General features: G+C 34.1%; 1 protein-coding gene across 1 annotated transcript in view; it reads left to right on the forward strand.

Moving 5' to 3' along the window:
* LOTGIDRAFT_114263 (hypothetical protein) overlaps positions 1-8664 on the forward strand; it is a gene marked incomplete at both ends in the record, with an annotated part of 40691 nt that extends 32027 nt beyond the window's left edge. The window contains one exon of the mRNA XM_009052717.1: positions 7905-8664. Within this exon, the coding sequence (XP_009050965.1) occupies positions 7905-8664 (760 nt within the window). The remainder of the gene's footprint in view (positions 1-7904) is intronic.
* Between the last annotated feature and the right edge of the window lie 9913 nt (positions 8665-18577).

The raw sequence follows: 18577 nt of genomic DNA on the forward strand, positions 1-18577 counted from the left end.
TTATCGATTTCGAAAAGCAAACTGTTCATTATAATGTTATGGTTATTACCATCTTGACATTAGTGAAGTAAGAAATAAATGAAACTAAAACTGAAACTGTGATCAAAACTTAACCTTAATCTTGAAATGTCTTATGAAGGCAATGAGCGCCCACTTCTCACTGTTTGGCAACATTTCAAGTGGCAAAATGCTTAGTCTGGTCACAGTGTTATATAGATGGCAAAGAGAATCAAGTGGTGTTATTGTCGTCTATAAGAGTGGGTAAAAACAAGAACATCAGCTTTTAAAAGGTCATCTTCACTTCTGCGGCAATACACTTTGATTCTGTGTGAAATGGCATTTGAAACACTAATTAATGTTTTGGTCATAATCACCACCAACCATCAATGCCATTTTAATATTCCATCTGGGACTGTGCTTTATCAATTTTTATTAAGATTTTTAAGTATCGTTTGTGGCTTTAAAGGCGTTATTCTGTTATTTTTGAAGTGTTTCCACTTACGTTTTAATCGAGAAAGACAAATGAAGTTCTAAAATAATTTAGTGGGTGGATATTTTTTTCTGTATTATTTTAATAGTGTTTTACGACATCAAGAGTGTTGAGGCTGAAAATGTAATATCTTCGTCCAATCTAGAATCAACATACAGTGTATGACTTTTAATGCTTCTGTCCTCCAGCAACTTAACAAGTGTACAGACAATTCTGTAATTAAATGTCAAATTTCCAAGTTATATGTTGAAATCGGGTGTTTAAATTCTCCTGTGTTAGGTTTCAAATAGCTTGAGGCCGAAAAAAGGCCATTTTGGTTTGTCTTTATTCTGCTAGGTTGAATAACAGAATGATAATGACACTAACTAACAGTTTTAAGTACAGCACAGTTAAAATGCTGAAGGACGAGCGGGGGCTGACTGAAAAGTTCTTAACCTTGCTTTGAAAGGCTCGCCGGTTTGGTGTTTTTAATCCATTTCTCTGCATAGCCCTCTTTCAGGTTTACACACTTTTCAGTAACATGCATAACAATATATGAACAAATGATAGAATGTGCCAAGAAGCAAAGTAATAAAATTTTCAATTAAACACTGTTGCGTGTGGTACTTAGGAGGTTTTTTTTTTTAAAGATCTGCATGTAAGCCTAGCTTTGGAACGCTCATACCAGTCTGGTGGTTTTAATTTACTACTCTACATAGTCCCCTCTCAGAATACAAGATTAAAATATTATCAGCAAGGTATAAAATAGATACCTAAACACAATCCTATGATGGCTCGGGGTTACGAGAACATTGTATAAAATCTGGTCCTGATGAATCCTTGAACCTTCCGTAGACTGACACTTCGATCCTTCCACATCTACAGTACATGTAATTGTTTTAGAACAAAATGCCAGGAAACATTTCGATAAAAATATCGCTGGGGTCACTGGAAAATGAACATGAATAAACATTATGTTAAGGCACCTAAGCGTGCAAAATCTGTTTCGAATCGACTGATTCTGAATACAACCAATTTACAAGTGAATTTCAATCAGAATGTTTTATGCCAACTGACAGAAGATCAACATTTGATTGGCTTCATTGCTCCACGGGGTCAATATTATTCATTAGATTCGCTTCTTGATTTGTTGATTTCGTTACTACGTTTATCAACAACAATTTGAATATACGACACACTGTCAGAGAACACTTTCCAAGCACATTGGATATTTTCATGATCAATTCCTCGTATAAAACCAAAACTAACTACTGCATATATTTACCAGTGTGTTCTTTATCTGAAAAAATATTTCGTTTTTGAAGAATCGCGCTCAATAAACATAGCTATGTGTACACACCGGAAGGTAAGTCAATTTCAGCTTTGTAGTGCCATATTGACATTTCAAGGACATCTACGAACCTATCGTGCCTAAGGCATAGTTATCTTAGTCATATATCATATTATTACCAATTAGTAGTTGACTTGATGAATTATGATTAACTTGTGTTTCATTAATAGGTCTCATTATTACAATAGTTCGCACTATAAATTTAGTGCATCTGCAATAAATTACATTTGATTTTTGCGGAACACAGCATAAGTTTATATGTGATTTTGGGGCAAATTTTGTATACTCGTGGGATCTTACCAATTGATTTTGACTTATTTAACTCTAATTTAATCTTTACCCTATTTTAAGATTGGTCAGTATAAGAAAAATAGAAAAGAAATCAAACCAAATTAGATATTTAAGTCGAAGTAACTATCGGTTAATTCGGCTGTAGTGATATTGGCATCTTAATCGAGGAATTGACAGTTGTTCTTTAGTGGGTTAAATCTTGTGTCAGCCTTCGATCAGTCACTGCCAAGAATGTTACTCAAGTTAATTGTATAAGGACATGGCTTTGAATATCATGTCACGGTGATATCTTCTGCAATTCAATCTTAAGTGCATATATGCAAAAAAGTGACAGTGCTGAAATATTTTTAGATCGCCAATTCCGCTTTAATAATTCTGACGACAGTAATAAGGCACATTTGTTGGAAATAGGAACGGGATATTTTTTGCATTTATCTTTCCTGATTGTCAGATGTCGACCACTAAAAATTGTTTTAGATAATGGAACTATAGTTCTTATAACAACGTATTCTTTCGCTTTGAGAATGATCTACGAAGTTGTAGTCAACTTCGGTTGTGATTTGGATGGTATGATTTGGACCAAAGTAGAGCAATGAGTAGAATGTTTCATATCGTATTGATAATAGAAAAAAAGCTACTATTTTAGTCGTTTTACTCCTGCCACTAATGAAATATTGTATAGGTTAAACCTAAGCCAGAATAGTAGTTCATTGTAGTAGTCATCACTGACCGTTACAGTGCCTTGCTATTCAGGTACACAAACCACGTTGAAACGTTTAAGGTCAATGGTAATCGGTTCTCGTTACCGACGATTTCTTAAAGGTTGGCCAAAAGCTGGGTAATTGATGTCATGATGAGTGGAAAACAGAAACACTGGCATAAACAATCGTTGATGATTAGTTGGCGTCGATGTTTACAACTATATCAGTGACTTGGGATTGAAGACAGTTGATGTCAAAGGGAGAGAATAAGATGTTGATTACCCATGTTCTAAGACATTGAAAACATTTTTAGTACCTAAAACAGGTTATAAATCTCTCCCACTGCGTCCACTCTACTGTTTTATCTTGGACTCTTTGTCAAAAGTATTTTTGTTTCAGATTTGAGAATTTATCATCCGAAAACTCCATAAAAGTGTGCTTTAGTCATGATCTGGAAATGTTGTAGATCTGAAATTAATGTTTAATAAATCTTCGACTGGTTATCCAAGTTTTATATAGTTAAGAAGTAATATCAATATTGATAGCAATATGAATCACACTTCTGAGAGTCAGTATATGTATATACATCAAGTTTAAGATGAATGCAATAAAGGTTTTTGACGATTTTTTATGCCTGTAACTCATAATTATCTTGATAGACAGACTTATCATATTTTAAGCCAAGAATTGCGGTGTTCATAACTAAATTCTTCCTGTTCTTATCGAAGTACATTGTATGGTGTAGTCATTAGCAACTGTCTGGCATTGCAACTTTACTGCTGGGATTCATCTCCCCTAGTCATAGTATATTGAATGTGAGTGAGAATTATATAACTTTAAGGAACAAAAATCAAGACAAAAATACGTTACAGCTATCGGCGTATTAATAAAACATACCAGGATGGAATTGCCTCCAACACATTGGACATACTTTCAACTGACAATCAACTTTGAAAGCAAATTGCTCATTTCGAAGTTTCATTCTATTAATCATCGAAAAATAGCTCAAGATAAGACTTTTCCAATTAGTGTGAGAAATGTAAATTCAACACGATATTCCATTCGTGCACTGGAAAATACGTTATCATTTTGTACAACTTCGTGCCAAAAAGGCATGTTTCAAGGAAATTAGTGTTTAGGATTAAAAGAATTTATTGTATTCTTAAGTCGGTACACGTGTGAAGAAGTTCCAGGAATGACCTACATACCAAAATGTCTGATAATTAATCTGACATCATGACATTAGAAGGGTTTGTATCTATCACTTCACTATTAATCTAATGATATACATAGAGATATGAAACTTCCTAACATCCGGTTAATTTCATTATATACATCTAATTCCACATCTTGAATGCTTATGGTCCGAATACGTGCCTGGCGCGGTTATACCGACACAGTAAGTTACAAGACTCCATTGAACTATGGCTCTTGTTAAAGCCTTCATCTAAATAATCTGAATTGAGGAACGTAACCCTTATATTCATCTGATATTGAATTTTTTTTTCTCGCGTTTATTTAATCAAGAAACTTTTTTTTATGAGTGAATTCTCTTTGATCTTTGATTCCTTAAGTCTCATATCTATCTTAAAGTATGATTTGATAATTAAGAAACGGTTATGAAATTGCGGATTAGTTCGATATATTGAACTCTTAAGGATCTTCGGTCACATTTTCATTTAACCCTTTGTCTGGTTCACTGATTAGCTGTCATTGAATTGTGATGTCCGAGGACTTGAGTTCCCAACCAATTAAACAATTGATTCTGAATTTCTAATGGTTACTTATATCCCATCTGAAACCTGATTCACAACTGACGTGTCGAAGGTCTAAATATGTGTATACTGTTGCTCTAGAACGTGCCTAAAACACCTCATATCAGAAACCTTCGCTGTGAGGAGATGAACCAGAGTGTCACTAGATTATTAATACAATTTCGAGACTAGACGAATTATTTATATTTTGTTAATATAATGATATAAATACTATATTCAATCATCATTAGTACACGTCGTCAAATAACTACAGTCTGACATCTCATACTCCATCTCCATATTTTGATAAAAATTTAATTAACAGTAACAAAAGATATGAAATGACTTTTGAGAGCCAGACAGAAGTTTTGCTGATTCTAGATTTTATTTTTGATTAACAGTTCTAAAATCTTCGCATTATTCTACTATGAGAAAACTTATCTATGCTGTCACGTGGTTTTCAAACCAGCCATTCAACACACATGTACGTAGTCATTTTTAACTTTTGTTCTGTATCTCCTTGGGGAAGGGAGACGGGGGGTGTCTGAATTCTCCAAAGATATCTATATCTTAAAGTATCTTAGTTACTCTTCGTTTACCCTAGTTGTCGCTGATATCCCTAGGGTGTTTTTCAACCTCAGAATTCAGAACCAGTGTTCTTATTGAATATATGAATGTTTTGGAGAAACCGAATGAAGTCGAGCGTTAAATTCTTTGAAGAAACGTTAATTTTTTCTTCAATAAAATCGGAATTGAATTTTTTTTTATTTTTATTATTAATTTATCATAATCTGGTCTATTTTTTGACAAGATTTTTATCGTTCGTGACCTGTCTGAACCATTCCAAAACTAATTTAATATCTTCAGAAACATGCTTCAATTACATGTCAGAAAGCATGAACTGTTATAAAATGTTAAATCCCAGAGCTAATTGTTTTATGGTAATCAAGACGATGTTAAATTAAAGTGATAACGGCAGTTCCCTATAGTATTTAACTTCCTGTAATCAACTGCTCTGATTGAACGCTACTTTTGATTAGTTTCAACATCGCTTACGGGTATAAAGTTAAATAGAAGTTACCAAGTAATTTAATATGAAATAAAACTGTTTTGCCAAAATGTTGCTTGGATTTCGGGTTTGGTTTTGTCGTTCGAGTCGTCAGTACTTGGTTTATTTATAAGTGATTGAAACTGCAGCAGGCTAGTATTGCGAAGTGCCAATTGTGATTTTAAACTCCAAGTTGCTAACACCGTTATCTTAGTATTTATTGCAATGTTTTCAAACTTGCTATTGACGTTTTAGAAGGTAAATTGATCGAGAGTTAAAACTTAAAAGAAGTCGAGTTCAAATTTCTGAGTTGTTAAGAAGTATTAACCAGGTTAATGTAAAGAATAATAAGTTTGATTGTATCAGAGGTTGATAATTACTTAGTTAATAGTATTTATATTACAAACATCTCAAGGCTGTTAACTGGTGCTGGACAGAAATATCATCATAAAGGTTAATAATGTTAATGGCTTAACAAATATAATTGATAGAGTTAATGCTATCTCGAATTCTACTAATATATTGTTATTTATTGTCTTCAAGGACATAATTCGCGCAATTTCAAAAAATGGAAACAAAATTTATTTAAGAAAAACTTATAACAACTATCAATGAAAATTGAAAATATCAACAGAAAATATTTATAAACCTTTTTTAATCCTTGTTTTATGAGCTCCATTTGGTTATAATATATTCAAGAATAGTCAGCTTTTCAAAACGCTTTCGCCATAATATTCAATTTTAATTCTGCGTTAAGACTATACTACATGAAATTCAACATATACCAAGTACCTCGTCGATTTATCTGAAATTAACCGAAAACTCAAACAAATGGATAAATAGAGGGAGGTTACCCTTTAAACCCCATTGCGTACCATTAAAATGTAAAAACTGTTTTCATAACGATCCTTCTTAACTTAACACCTCGTTATGAAATTATGTGAAATCAATACAACTAATATTATAGTAATCAAAATGCTAAATTTGACAAAAAGACAATTTCTAGATGTTAAAATCCATTTCTTAGTTGTGTACAAAAACATTTATAGGAAAAATTTAATGAAATTTTTTGTCTATGATCATGCAATTACATCAAGTTATCAGCCACTTATTTAGAATTAACTTCAATATTTAAAAGCATTCCGTAGCATTGATTGGAACTTCACTTACTGGATCTTACTTTTCCCGGACCTTTTTCTCTCAGAGGTTTTCAACCAAGGGGGGTAATTTGGATATTTGGAGGGGAATGACGAACTTTGTAGTCATGCTTTTTGGTCAATTATGATAGAAGACGTTCTAATCTGTTAATATATATAACATATCATCATCTGAAAAATTTCACTAAGATTGATTTTTACTATGCAGATTGCTATTTTCTTAAACCATGGATATCATCTGAGCAAAGTTTCCGAGAAATACCTCGGATAATTGTGATGTCATCAACTCCAACAGCAATTCGCTATGTAACGTCTCTTATACTTTTCTGTAGCAGATCGCACCGAGCTTGCTAAATGACAATTAATACCAATTCTTGGTTTTTAAAAGAAGCACATGTCGAACAAATATGAATAGTTGTTAAGCCGCACTTCTATTATTTATTTCCATACATTAGGAATTCACTTAATCTATCTATCTGAGAATGTGGAAGAAATAACGTGGTCGCTAATGATGGTGCTAAAATACTTCCCGATACCGGTAAAATCCTCACTCAAACTTGTTATTATTGCTGTAAATTGTCCATTAACTACGCTATAATCTGGAGAATGGAGCTAAAAATCCCGGATACATCGTTATACCTGGTTGTCTAAACTTTACTTCTATAACACTTTAGAATATAGCAGTTATGCCTCCCACGATAACATTATCTTCATGGTAGCTTCCAATTTACATTAACACACCTGTCTGTCTTTAAAATAGATCTTGGTTGTTTTTCTTGCAAAGAGAGTCATGGCATGTCGCCAATATTATCATAGATTTCCATAATAATGTTGCTTCAATAGTAGAAGTAGGTGATAGCATCGAAAGCCAGGGGACTCTCGGAAGCATGACAGTGACATCAAAAATTTTCTTACCTAAAGGACAACCCAACAAGCAACCAGCTGCCGGTTATATCTGACTGGTTTGGTGCAAGACACATTTCGCTCTGTGATCATTTTAAAGAATGTTGCTGCTACAATCATTTAAAGTTCTAGTTAGAGAACCCGAGGGTAGCTCAGTCAAAGATTGACATTGACTTTAGAGCTGTTTTTTTATTTACATTTATTTTGGTATTTTTTCTATTTTCAGGCAGAACTGTCGCCTTTTTGGAGAATATGGTATCACATGCTTCAATCCTCATCATTATGGCCATCAGCTTGGGACGATTCTACGCTGTCTGTTACCCATTGAAGGCTTACTCCAGCGGCAATACCCGACGAAAGATGATTCTCATTGGTTGTTTGTGGATTGTAGCGGCAGGATGGGCTGTACCGTTTTTCCTCTGGGCCCATACTAAGGAGACATATCATTATATCGATAAAGCTATGGTAGATGTTTGCATAACACCGATAGATAGTGATGGAAGAAAAGCATTCGTTGTGTTAATATTTTGTGTGTTTTTCATGGCGCCGTTGGCTATGTTGATCATTGTGTATATTATTATTATATTCCGTGTTGTCAAAAAGACCATGTCTGGAGATAAAGACAGTAAGAAGAACCAGAACAGTGATTCCCACAAACAGTTAGTGTGTATGCTGGTTGGAATTATTATATTGTTCTTTGCTAGCTTGTTACCGTTCAGAATATTAGTACTGCTTAGTATATTTTCACCCGATTCAATGAACCAGATGGATTTCGTGACTTATTTAAACCTCATGAATTTCGGACGCTTGTTGGTGTACGTTAACAGTGCAGGCAATCCACTAATATATAATATCGTTTCCGTCAAGTTCCGTAGCGCGTTCCGGAAAGCCTTAGGATGTCCGAGTGTGAAATCGAAAGAAGCCGTTAGACTAACCACTATGACTCAATACAGTTACATGCATAAACATGATTCCGTAGATCCATTGTGAGTAATCCACTAATCGACATTCTTTAGATATATTAACAGAAAAAACAATACCAGTTGACCATCAATGTTTTGGCATTAGGCCACGTAGTCTCGAAACGATCTTAGCGCCCGGATGTCCTAGATACTTAAATTCTAACATTGATTCTAGAATAATTATCCTAGCGCTAATTCGTCTCGAGAATACATGCCCAGGTGTTCTGTAAGGGCGAGCATGCTCTGCGACACCCTTGTTGAGTACTTATTTTGTTGGACTTCGACCTTTTGTTAGAGCTTAAAGCGCGGGAATAGTCTTGTTCAACAACATTCTTAATTCAAACAGCAGTTCATCCGTTCTCATTGACCAATTTGTAACTTTGTGAACTTCACGCCGTTGCCAGATATACGTCTTGACTTGTCAGTAATTCGCCTCTGAAATACTTTCTTTGACTTCTAATATAATGTTGAGTCTGTTGGGGAGAACGGTTTCGATAAAAGATATTTTCAGTGCATAATCACAGATGGTTCAAATTTCATTGAAAGCGCCTTTAGCCCATTGACATTTATGTTGAGCCAATATAAAATATTTACATTTCTCATGTATTAACATTATTGTATGAACAGTATCTTAAATCGGATATCAACTGAAAGCCATATCGTCTGGTACAGAAACCTTGTCGATCTTCTTCAACTCCTAATAGAGCACTAAACAAACTCTTACATTAAGTTGCCATAACTTCATCCAGTCACGAAATCGACTAAAATTGTCGAATCTGAAAACTGAAGATGTGTTGGTTTCTGGTCAACCCGTAAACACGAACCCAAGAACTAAAGAAAACATTCTTAATCCACCCATTAAGAATTTCCGGAATAAACGGAAGTTTGACAGGTCCAATAATAACGCATTAAGTCATTCTGCCAAGAGCAATTATGTATATATAGACTAGCTGGGAGACTGAAAAAGGAAATTAGCTTTATTTTGTATGTAGGTTGTGTGTTTATTTTTTTCATTAACATTCATGTCTGTTGACGATTGTCAGAGCGACGTAAAAAACGCAAAACACCATGCTGTTTAAGAACCCATTAAGAGACTACGAAGTCTGCATTCAAATAGAAGCCTGTAGATGAGCTTTGAGAGTTAGATAAGGTACACATTTGCCTTGGTTGCGACCGCATTCAGCCGTTGAAAAACCAGTTGTTCTCACGTTCTGCTTTGAGTTACAAGCTGAGCGCCAATTTTTGTAAGGCCCGTGGTGGCGTTTCTTGGAAACATCTGGTGAGGGGGTTGAGCAGGGGTCACAAAAATTTCCAGGGGGGGCACAGGTATTTCTTTCACTATGTAAAATGCCCACATCCCGCTGAGCTGGCCTAAAAAACCAACATGCTAGTGTGCGAGAAAGTATCGTATTGGTGTATCTCTAGACACGTCTAATCAAGGATAAATGGAAGAACCATGTATATATGATGTATATAATGATGATTCTTTGAATGATTCTTAATGTAATTTATGTATAAGCCCAGTGGTAGCTGCTTCAAAATGAACACCGAATCTAGTTAAACTTTAACGATTCCAATCTTCCGGGCGACTGAAATTGAAATACAATTCAAACCCTTAATTACGCCAATAGCACGAGTAACAGTGTGTACTGTCGTATCAGAAAAAAATGTCCTTTTGACATGTTTTGTGATACAGTCCTCGCCAGGACGGTTAGTTTGTTTTAAATTATGGAACCCCGGAAGTGAAATTGTAAAAGTTAAAATATTGTTATTGTTTATTTATTGTTGTTGTTCTTGTATTGTATATAGATCACGTGATCAATAAATATGTTATTTTTTACGATGGTATGTTGCTCACTGGATAAGACTTGTGACAATTGCAAGCTGTGTGATGAAAAATTCATTATTATATCCTGTACTTACTGCCAATGGATGCGACGCTGTTGTGCTGAAATGTTGATCCAAAGAATATTTGGGGAGCTGATGGTTAAAAGTTGCTTACCTTTTTGTCAAATTATTAAAGAACTGCAACAAAACATGCTGGAATTTCCAAAGTATATTTTTACTTGTATTACTTTATAAAGAACAAACAGCAGATAATCCACTGTTGCAGGTTGCTTATCGCGACTCCCAAAACCAACACAGACGGGACAACGAGTATTTGAAAGAGTTCTATGATGGTTTTGTTTTGTTTTAGTATAGATGTCAGAGCAAAATCTATCGAAGCATGTTCTTCTATCATCAAATGCCACAGGAAAATCAAAATGAAATTTGCAGGTTTCTGTTGGATTGGATACATGTAACTTGTTTGCTCACTCACCGTTTTAAACTCTCGTATTAATTTTTTTATTTTTTCAGAAAACAACATTTTCATCGATGGCACAGATATTGTAATTAAACGATATCAAGTATAATAACGATCGAAATAAAACATTTCATAATGATCGCTTATAAAATCATTAGGCTCACAAAATTATTGTTTTAGAAGTTAATGAAGAATAAAAATGAAATGTTTAGCAAATGACTGCAGTTGAATTAAATGCATATTGTAATTTTCAACATCTGAATTCAGACAAAAGAAAAGACCAAGTTTATATAAACATTATTAATAAATTCATGGTTGATTTACCTTGTTAATGGAATTGGAAAGTAGTTCAGGGACCAAATGCTATTGTTCTACAATTCTAGGTCATTCATCGAGTTCTACCATACTAGACAAGATTTTGTTGTAACAGTAACAGTAACAGTAACAGAATATCATTTTTTCAGAAACGTTTCTAAATACGATAAGTCGATAAGAACATTATTCATTTTCTCCAATTCTCTCAAATTCCAAATACATTGAAGAGGGTAGGTCCTTACTTTAATCGAGGTGGGAACAAGAGAACAAATAGAAGGTTTGAAATAGCAGTGAGTTTTAGATACCGTCCGCTTAGGAGCAAAACTATTTCTTCTGGAGATTGAAATTTTCTTGCTTCAGTTTGTGCAAGATGGACACTTACCTGAGAATTCACTTTTATTTCGTCATCTAAGTTTCCAACTGCCCATGAAATTGTCTGACAAAGATAAGATTTCCCAGCTCTATATCACCTCTTGTGTTTGATGGAAGAGAAGTGTCTTGTAAAGATTTTATAATTTCCGTGAAAGAAGTTTCACTCAACATGAATTAATAAGAATTATGATAGCAAACGTAATTTCATTATAAACTATCATATTTATAACTCATCAAATCAATGTTTACACCGAAATTGAAAAGGTTACACAGCATGTATTAATGAGAATTATGATTACAAACGTTATTTTAATGTAAAAATCAAACCAGAATTTCACAGCTGCCATTGATCAAATCAATGGATCAGTGGCGTTGCAAACATTTCATCGACACGGGGAGGGGAAAGGGAAGGGAAATGCGGGAATTGATCCGAGCACCTCGGCTCCCCTTTTGGATTTCAGAGGGTACAAGTCGCGGGGGTGGGACAGGGTATAGAGCTCACCCCCCCCCCCCCCCTCCCCTGGAAACTGTTCCGAAAGGCCGAAAGTGCATCTTACGCGATTTTGGCAGTGATAGTAGAATACATTTTTCTGGACATGAAACCATGACTCCCCTAAATATGCCACTGCAGGGGATATCCTGAAACTGAAAATGTCACTCAGCACGCAGTTGTTAGAAATATTTGAGTTTGAGTAATTTAAAAAAATATATTTAGAATTTCAGTCTCGGGATTGGCAGTAAGAAAAAAGACATAATCGTATAAATAAATACATAAATCACTGCGGGTAAAGAATCCACTAGACACTAATAGCATCATTCTATAAACAAACAAAAATATAACAAACATCAATTATCAGTAGTCTCTTACTTAACCCCTGCTGCTCTGCCGATTTAACAAAAATGTCAAGAAACTAAAAAAAAAAGCCCTATCTTGATATTTATTTCCAGGTTGTCTTACATAATGATTAATCACTAGCTTATTCAATCTCCGGTCTCTAATTTTATCCCCAATAGAAATTACCTTTAGTTCTGTTTTCATTCACAAATATTGTCTTTCCCTTAATGATTTAATTCCCTGTAGATTTCTCTCTAAGTTGATATTTTGAATTGACAGCTTTTTGGTCTATTTTAGACAATATCTAACTATTGCAACTGCTAGTTAATAAATAAATAATAACTCTATAATACTCTAGAGACTGTCAATATATACTGAGATCTGACAAAACGTGAAATGTCACTTTATACCCGATCATTCACGAGAAAAAAACGACATGTGCATATCAAACTAGCAATGAATACGTCCCTAGGCTGAAAAAATGAAGTAAACGTAAAGTGAGTCCAATAACCACCAAAAATCATCCAATGTAGAAATGAAACCTGGCTGCGTATTCTCGAAATAATCTGAGTGGTAGGATGCCCTTCAGACCCTAACACATCCTAGCGCTGGGATATTTTCGAGAATACGCGGTCAGAGCAAGAGCAAATAGTCAAAAGGACATTTCCCGTCAGGATGACCTCTGACACCAAGCAAGCGACTAACTAGACCCAACCATAACGTTTCTATATTAGCGCTTATTTAGTCAAGATGATTCAAGAATATGCCAATCATTCAGATAAGCAAGTTGGACGCCTAGGGCCAAAGGTAGCCAACTCTTTTTCGATTTCCATCTGTCTCGGAATATTTAAGGTTCACAGCTTGTAGCACAAGAGGCCGCGGTCTATTGTTCTTTCCGAACGACAAGACGCTTTTTCTATGTCAGCATAAAGAAGAAGGATGAAATGAAATGACATGAATGGAGTTTTACGTCCTACTAGAAGAAGGATGAGGAAAAGGCTGAGAATGCATGGAAGGATAATACAAACCTTTTAGATAATACTATTCATAAATGTCAACAGAATTACACGTTTCACATGTAATTATATTATATTGAAATTATTCCAAATTCTTTAAGTATCTCCTAGATCCATTATGCTCTTCATAACCTACTAAAGGTCTCTCTGGGGTATTATTGTTACGTCATTAGACAAAACTTTATCCCTGGATTCGTAAATATTAAATGTGACGTTTCTTCATTCTCTTTATGTCATAAAATGATGCCATTGGGACTGGAATGTACGTGAAAGATCACATCAAAAGGAAACTTTCACAATAACATATATGAAAACTATAAATACCACAGGTATTGTCATGATCTGCTTGCTTCGTTCACCCCTTTGCGATTCCATATAATACAATTGGGAAATGGTACTGAATTGAGCTCAAGTATATGCTAAATAATGTTGACAGCTCACCGTCGAAAAGTGAGATTTCAAATTCATGTATGTCACAAATTAAAAAGGCGACTCGTCTTTTTTAGAGACTGTCATATATAGAAATGACATCTATAAAATAGGAAAATTCCTACTTAGAAATATTGTTGAAGGATTATGCTAATTTCGTACATTTCTAGTATTTCTAAAGAATATTTACGTATATTCAAGACTCAAATCAACCCCCCAAAATGGCGCATCTGTCCCTTTAAACAGAGCAGGAATAGATGTACTTGGAGAACCAAATATTTTACATCATTTCTACTATTGTCAATACTCAGTGCAATAACAAATCAAATTATATTAATATTTAACACTCTCAAACAAGACTTCAATCTATTTTCATTTGTATCTTCCCTGATTCTTTCGCCACTGACAACTCCATTTGCCTGAAGCCGGAAACAGAGGTGTTGAAACAAGCGCCAATTAGAAGCCATAACATACGCTAAAATATCTTTAGTCATTGTGTTTTTTTAATTAAGTTTAAAAGATTGTAAAGAGATTTTCTAAAATGTTTATGTGTATCGGGGACACTGATAGCAACAGTTGCACCATTCCAATTTTCAATCAGACGTTTGTGGTGTCTGCAATTCACTAAAACGAAGTGTTTGATGACGTCACTAATCGCAGTATAATGCTTTACCACATAAGGCCCTTCGCGGTTAGTGACAACACTTAATTTCAGGAAACATTGATGTCTATTCGAAATTTGGAAGGATGAAAATTGATGATATCAGTGTCCTCGATACACATAAAAATTTAGAAAAAACCTCTTAACAATCCCTTTAAATTCGTGGATTTTCTCCTTGAAGTTATTTCAATAGACGCGTATTTTTAAACACGATCAATGTATTCAATTTAACTGATAATAGAATAAAAATGTCAGTCTAATCAAAAATAATGTGAGTAAATATTAACAATGTTGACTTTTTTATAACAAGTAATGTATTTTATCAATAGAAACACGGCAGTTAGTTTTCTGAAGGAGGTGCTAATTTTATATGTTTCATGAAGATGGTGAAGAAAGGTCGCTTAAAAAAAGTAATCAAAAATTGCAGACTTTATTCAAATTCTGTATTGTATGAGCCTTTAGATGTATGTACATGACATTTACATATAAGAGAGAACAAAATTGCCATTTCTGTAATTTGTTTCACAACTTCAGTTACGTCACATCATCAAACAATTCACGTGAGAAAACTTAAGGTCATCTGTGATATAATTCTAAACTTATTGACCAATATTGTCTGATTATCGAAAGATAATAACTGTGGAAGTTCTGCCAAAGATGTACATCTTAGATTCTATTACATGGACAACAATAGCATGAGGTTCTTAGCTCCCTTGTGGCTCAACTACCAAAGGGACTGGTTTAACCCAAACCTAATCCCAGAAAATATTTACCAAAGTATACAATTATAATCAAACTAAGCAACCAGTATAATATAAATGAGTGAAATAGCATTTACTGCAGACTAAAAAACTTGTTTTTTTCCATTGACAGGTACATGTACACTGTATATTTAATTGACTTATAGAGAGGTCTCAGAATGCAGAAGAGCAAAATTCCCGGGTGTGGAGCCCCAAACTAATTTATGTCCACGCGTCCCCACTCATCTAGTTTTTAGGTTCTTTTCGAACTATTGGAATTGGTCGTCGTTATACAGCAGGCTGTATGACATAATAACCTACGAATGAAACGCCAGACTGAAGTAAAAAAAGTTGGAACCTTTCAAATTTTATATGGGCAAATTGGCTATTTACATCCCTTAAAATCATTTGATAGCAAATTCGCAAATATAAATTAAATTTTGGTATTAAGCCTGGCGATATATATCATATATATCCATTTCTCGTCTTATCTAGAACTCTGTGTTGGCAATGGTTTAATACAGGCGGGCAACTAATCGCAAAAGTTTTTTGGACTTGTTCTATAAACATTAGACATTTTGAACTACTAATTGCTTATTATTGAGTTTGGGAAGTACAGCAAGTGCGTTGTGAACAACTGTATTTTTAAATAAATATTGAATCCAACTTGTGTAACCAATGGCGCACCTTATCTCTTTACGGTATAAGCATTCAATACCAATTTATACCTTATCATTCAAGGTTAAAACAGTGTGTACATTTTCTTCAAATTTTATGAGTAGACATAGCACTTCGTTTTCAGTTTTTACGTCTTTATTTTCTACACATGATTGTGCCAATGAAGACAGAGAACAATGTTGTGTATTGTGTCAGGACAGAGGCATTAACCTTCTCATCCAACTGATCTTTACGCAGCGAAACTTGTAGCATTTGTGGCCTCGGTTGATTGTCACACCCCAATTATTCAGGGGACTGAGATGCTCGTAGGACTCTACCATCACTCCTGTAATAATGATGCTCTTAGAATTACAAGACAGTAAACGCAAGACAATCAAGCGAAAAAACCAGCGCAAGAAAGAGAACACATTCGATCTTCAATGGTGGATTCGACAGATTTTTTCAGACTTCAGAAACCTTCGTTCTTTCAACACAATAAACAATACCACGAAATTTCCTGTTTGCGGTAATTGACACCTGTCTAGGGTTTAATAAGTATTAAATATACTGATGAGAGAATTAAACTTATTGAATGAATGTACACCTGACACCTGGCAGTACCTGTAATAAAAACATAATTCTGTTTGTGAAAGAGTTATTCCATGCCATACTGGATCTAGGTCTAGATATGTAAAGTAAATATGTGTTATCTTGCACAGTTAAACATAGCAGAAGACCCTTTACAGATATCTCTATAATACGCACATCAATACCGTTTAGGAACTCTCTGTTGAGGCCCCTGATTGGCTGTATTTGCCAGCGTACAATCCAATTAAAGCACAAAAAAGTGCCTGATGATGTCAAGCTATTAGACAGAGTTCGTATTTGCTTCAAATTGGGAAGATGATCTTCATCCTTCTGCAAAAAACGCAGATAGACTGAGTACACACCAAATTCATAATTGCATCCGTTATCAGAAAAACAAATATCGTTATGATCTTATGCCCTGTAGCATAAAATCAATAGCTCGTTGACCATATATATCCTGTCTTGCAATTGAACATTTAGCTTTTATAATTGAGCTATATTCTCTCAAATCGTAGCTTCTTCGATGAATCTTTGTGTACAGTAAGTATATTTTTAGAATAAATTGTACGTATTTTCTAATTTATCTTTTCATATCTTTAAAAACTTTAACTTCCGTCTTCATTAACTATTGTCTGAGCAAATTAAAAAGTTTTGTGAATTTGTTCAATATTTTTTGAAGGTAATTGGAATATCGGCCTTAGAATAATACTGATAGTCTTAGAACGGTTTTACGTTGATAAAAATATAATCTTTAACACATTCTCTCCTAGCAATTTCAACCCATAAAAGTAACAAATTTGGCCTGAAAATTGTCCTCTGTAAAACAAATTTTGAAGACATAATGTATGCTCATGTCCATATTTCTATCAACGGAAAGACATTCTAAGACTAACAGTACTATTGTGTGGTTGCTATTCCAATTCTCAGAAAACTTTTTACTTTGCTCAGAGTCTCAGACAATAACAGGTGCAGTAAAGTAGGACGTCAAACTATAATACTATATAGGTCACTTCTCTTTATATTTATAAAGCTATATAATAAACCTGAAGATCGATCTACACAATAAAATACATTAAGCATGGAATTACTAAATAATTTACTAGCGAGATTTTTGCTGTTATATTCAGAATTAAAAATAATCTCTCTGAATAGAATACCCGCCAACTTTATTAGAGGTCTAACACAATTTAATCCAAAAAGATTCCATACAGTCTCTAGAATTAAGCTCTATCTATATTTAGACTTCATTAATCCGAGGAATTCTACTTGTCTGTTCACATCATCACGTTCCTTATTATGTTGTGCTTAGTTTCCATACTTGACGGTCAGATTTCAAGAAAAGAGAACTCTAATGGCGCCAGAAACAGGAAACAAAAGATGAAAACTTTGTTGAATCAACATACAACTGAAATACAATACTTTACTAGGATCGAGATACTTACTGTTTAACCCATCTTCACAATGAAAATCTAATTAAAACTGCGTCTAAGACCTTGACATCATTGGGCACTTTTCTTGCCTTACAAGACTTTGTAAATGCAGCAATTTGATTCTATATGGTAATTTGAAATATCATTAAAATATAGTAGAAAGTAACTCAAAATAGACTTTAAAAAAAATAAAATCCATCACCAATGTCTGGAGACCAGATTGTGAAATTTCAAAATAAACAAAACATTTATAATGGAGATAAATTACATCAATTGCAGACGTCAAACATATTTCAGGAATCTTATCTGAATCAAATCATCAGTTATTGGATTGAGAACTCTTTAGTCTAGTACATCAAATGAGACATATAAGGATAGAATAATAATTAAGAGGAAATGTTGATATTTGTCAAACATATCGAACAATTTATCAGCCCCTTTTTTCTGGTAGTCAATCGGAAAAACAAACAGTTTCTATCTTTTATTCAACATGCTTACTCCCCTTTGGTGAAATTTGTAAATAAATAATTGGACAATTGGATAATTGTTCGTGTGGAAAAGTATTTGTCGTACACATAAATGGGCTTTATGGT

The sequence above is a fragment of the Lottia gigantea genome (assembly GCF_000327385.1).
Source record: "Lottia gigantea unplaced genomic scaffold LOTGIsca_19, whole genome shotgun sequence".
Lineage (NCBI taxonomy): Eukaryota > Metazoa > Mollusca > Gastropoda > Lottiidae > Lottia > Lottia gigantea.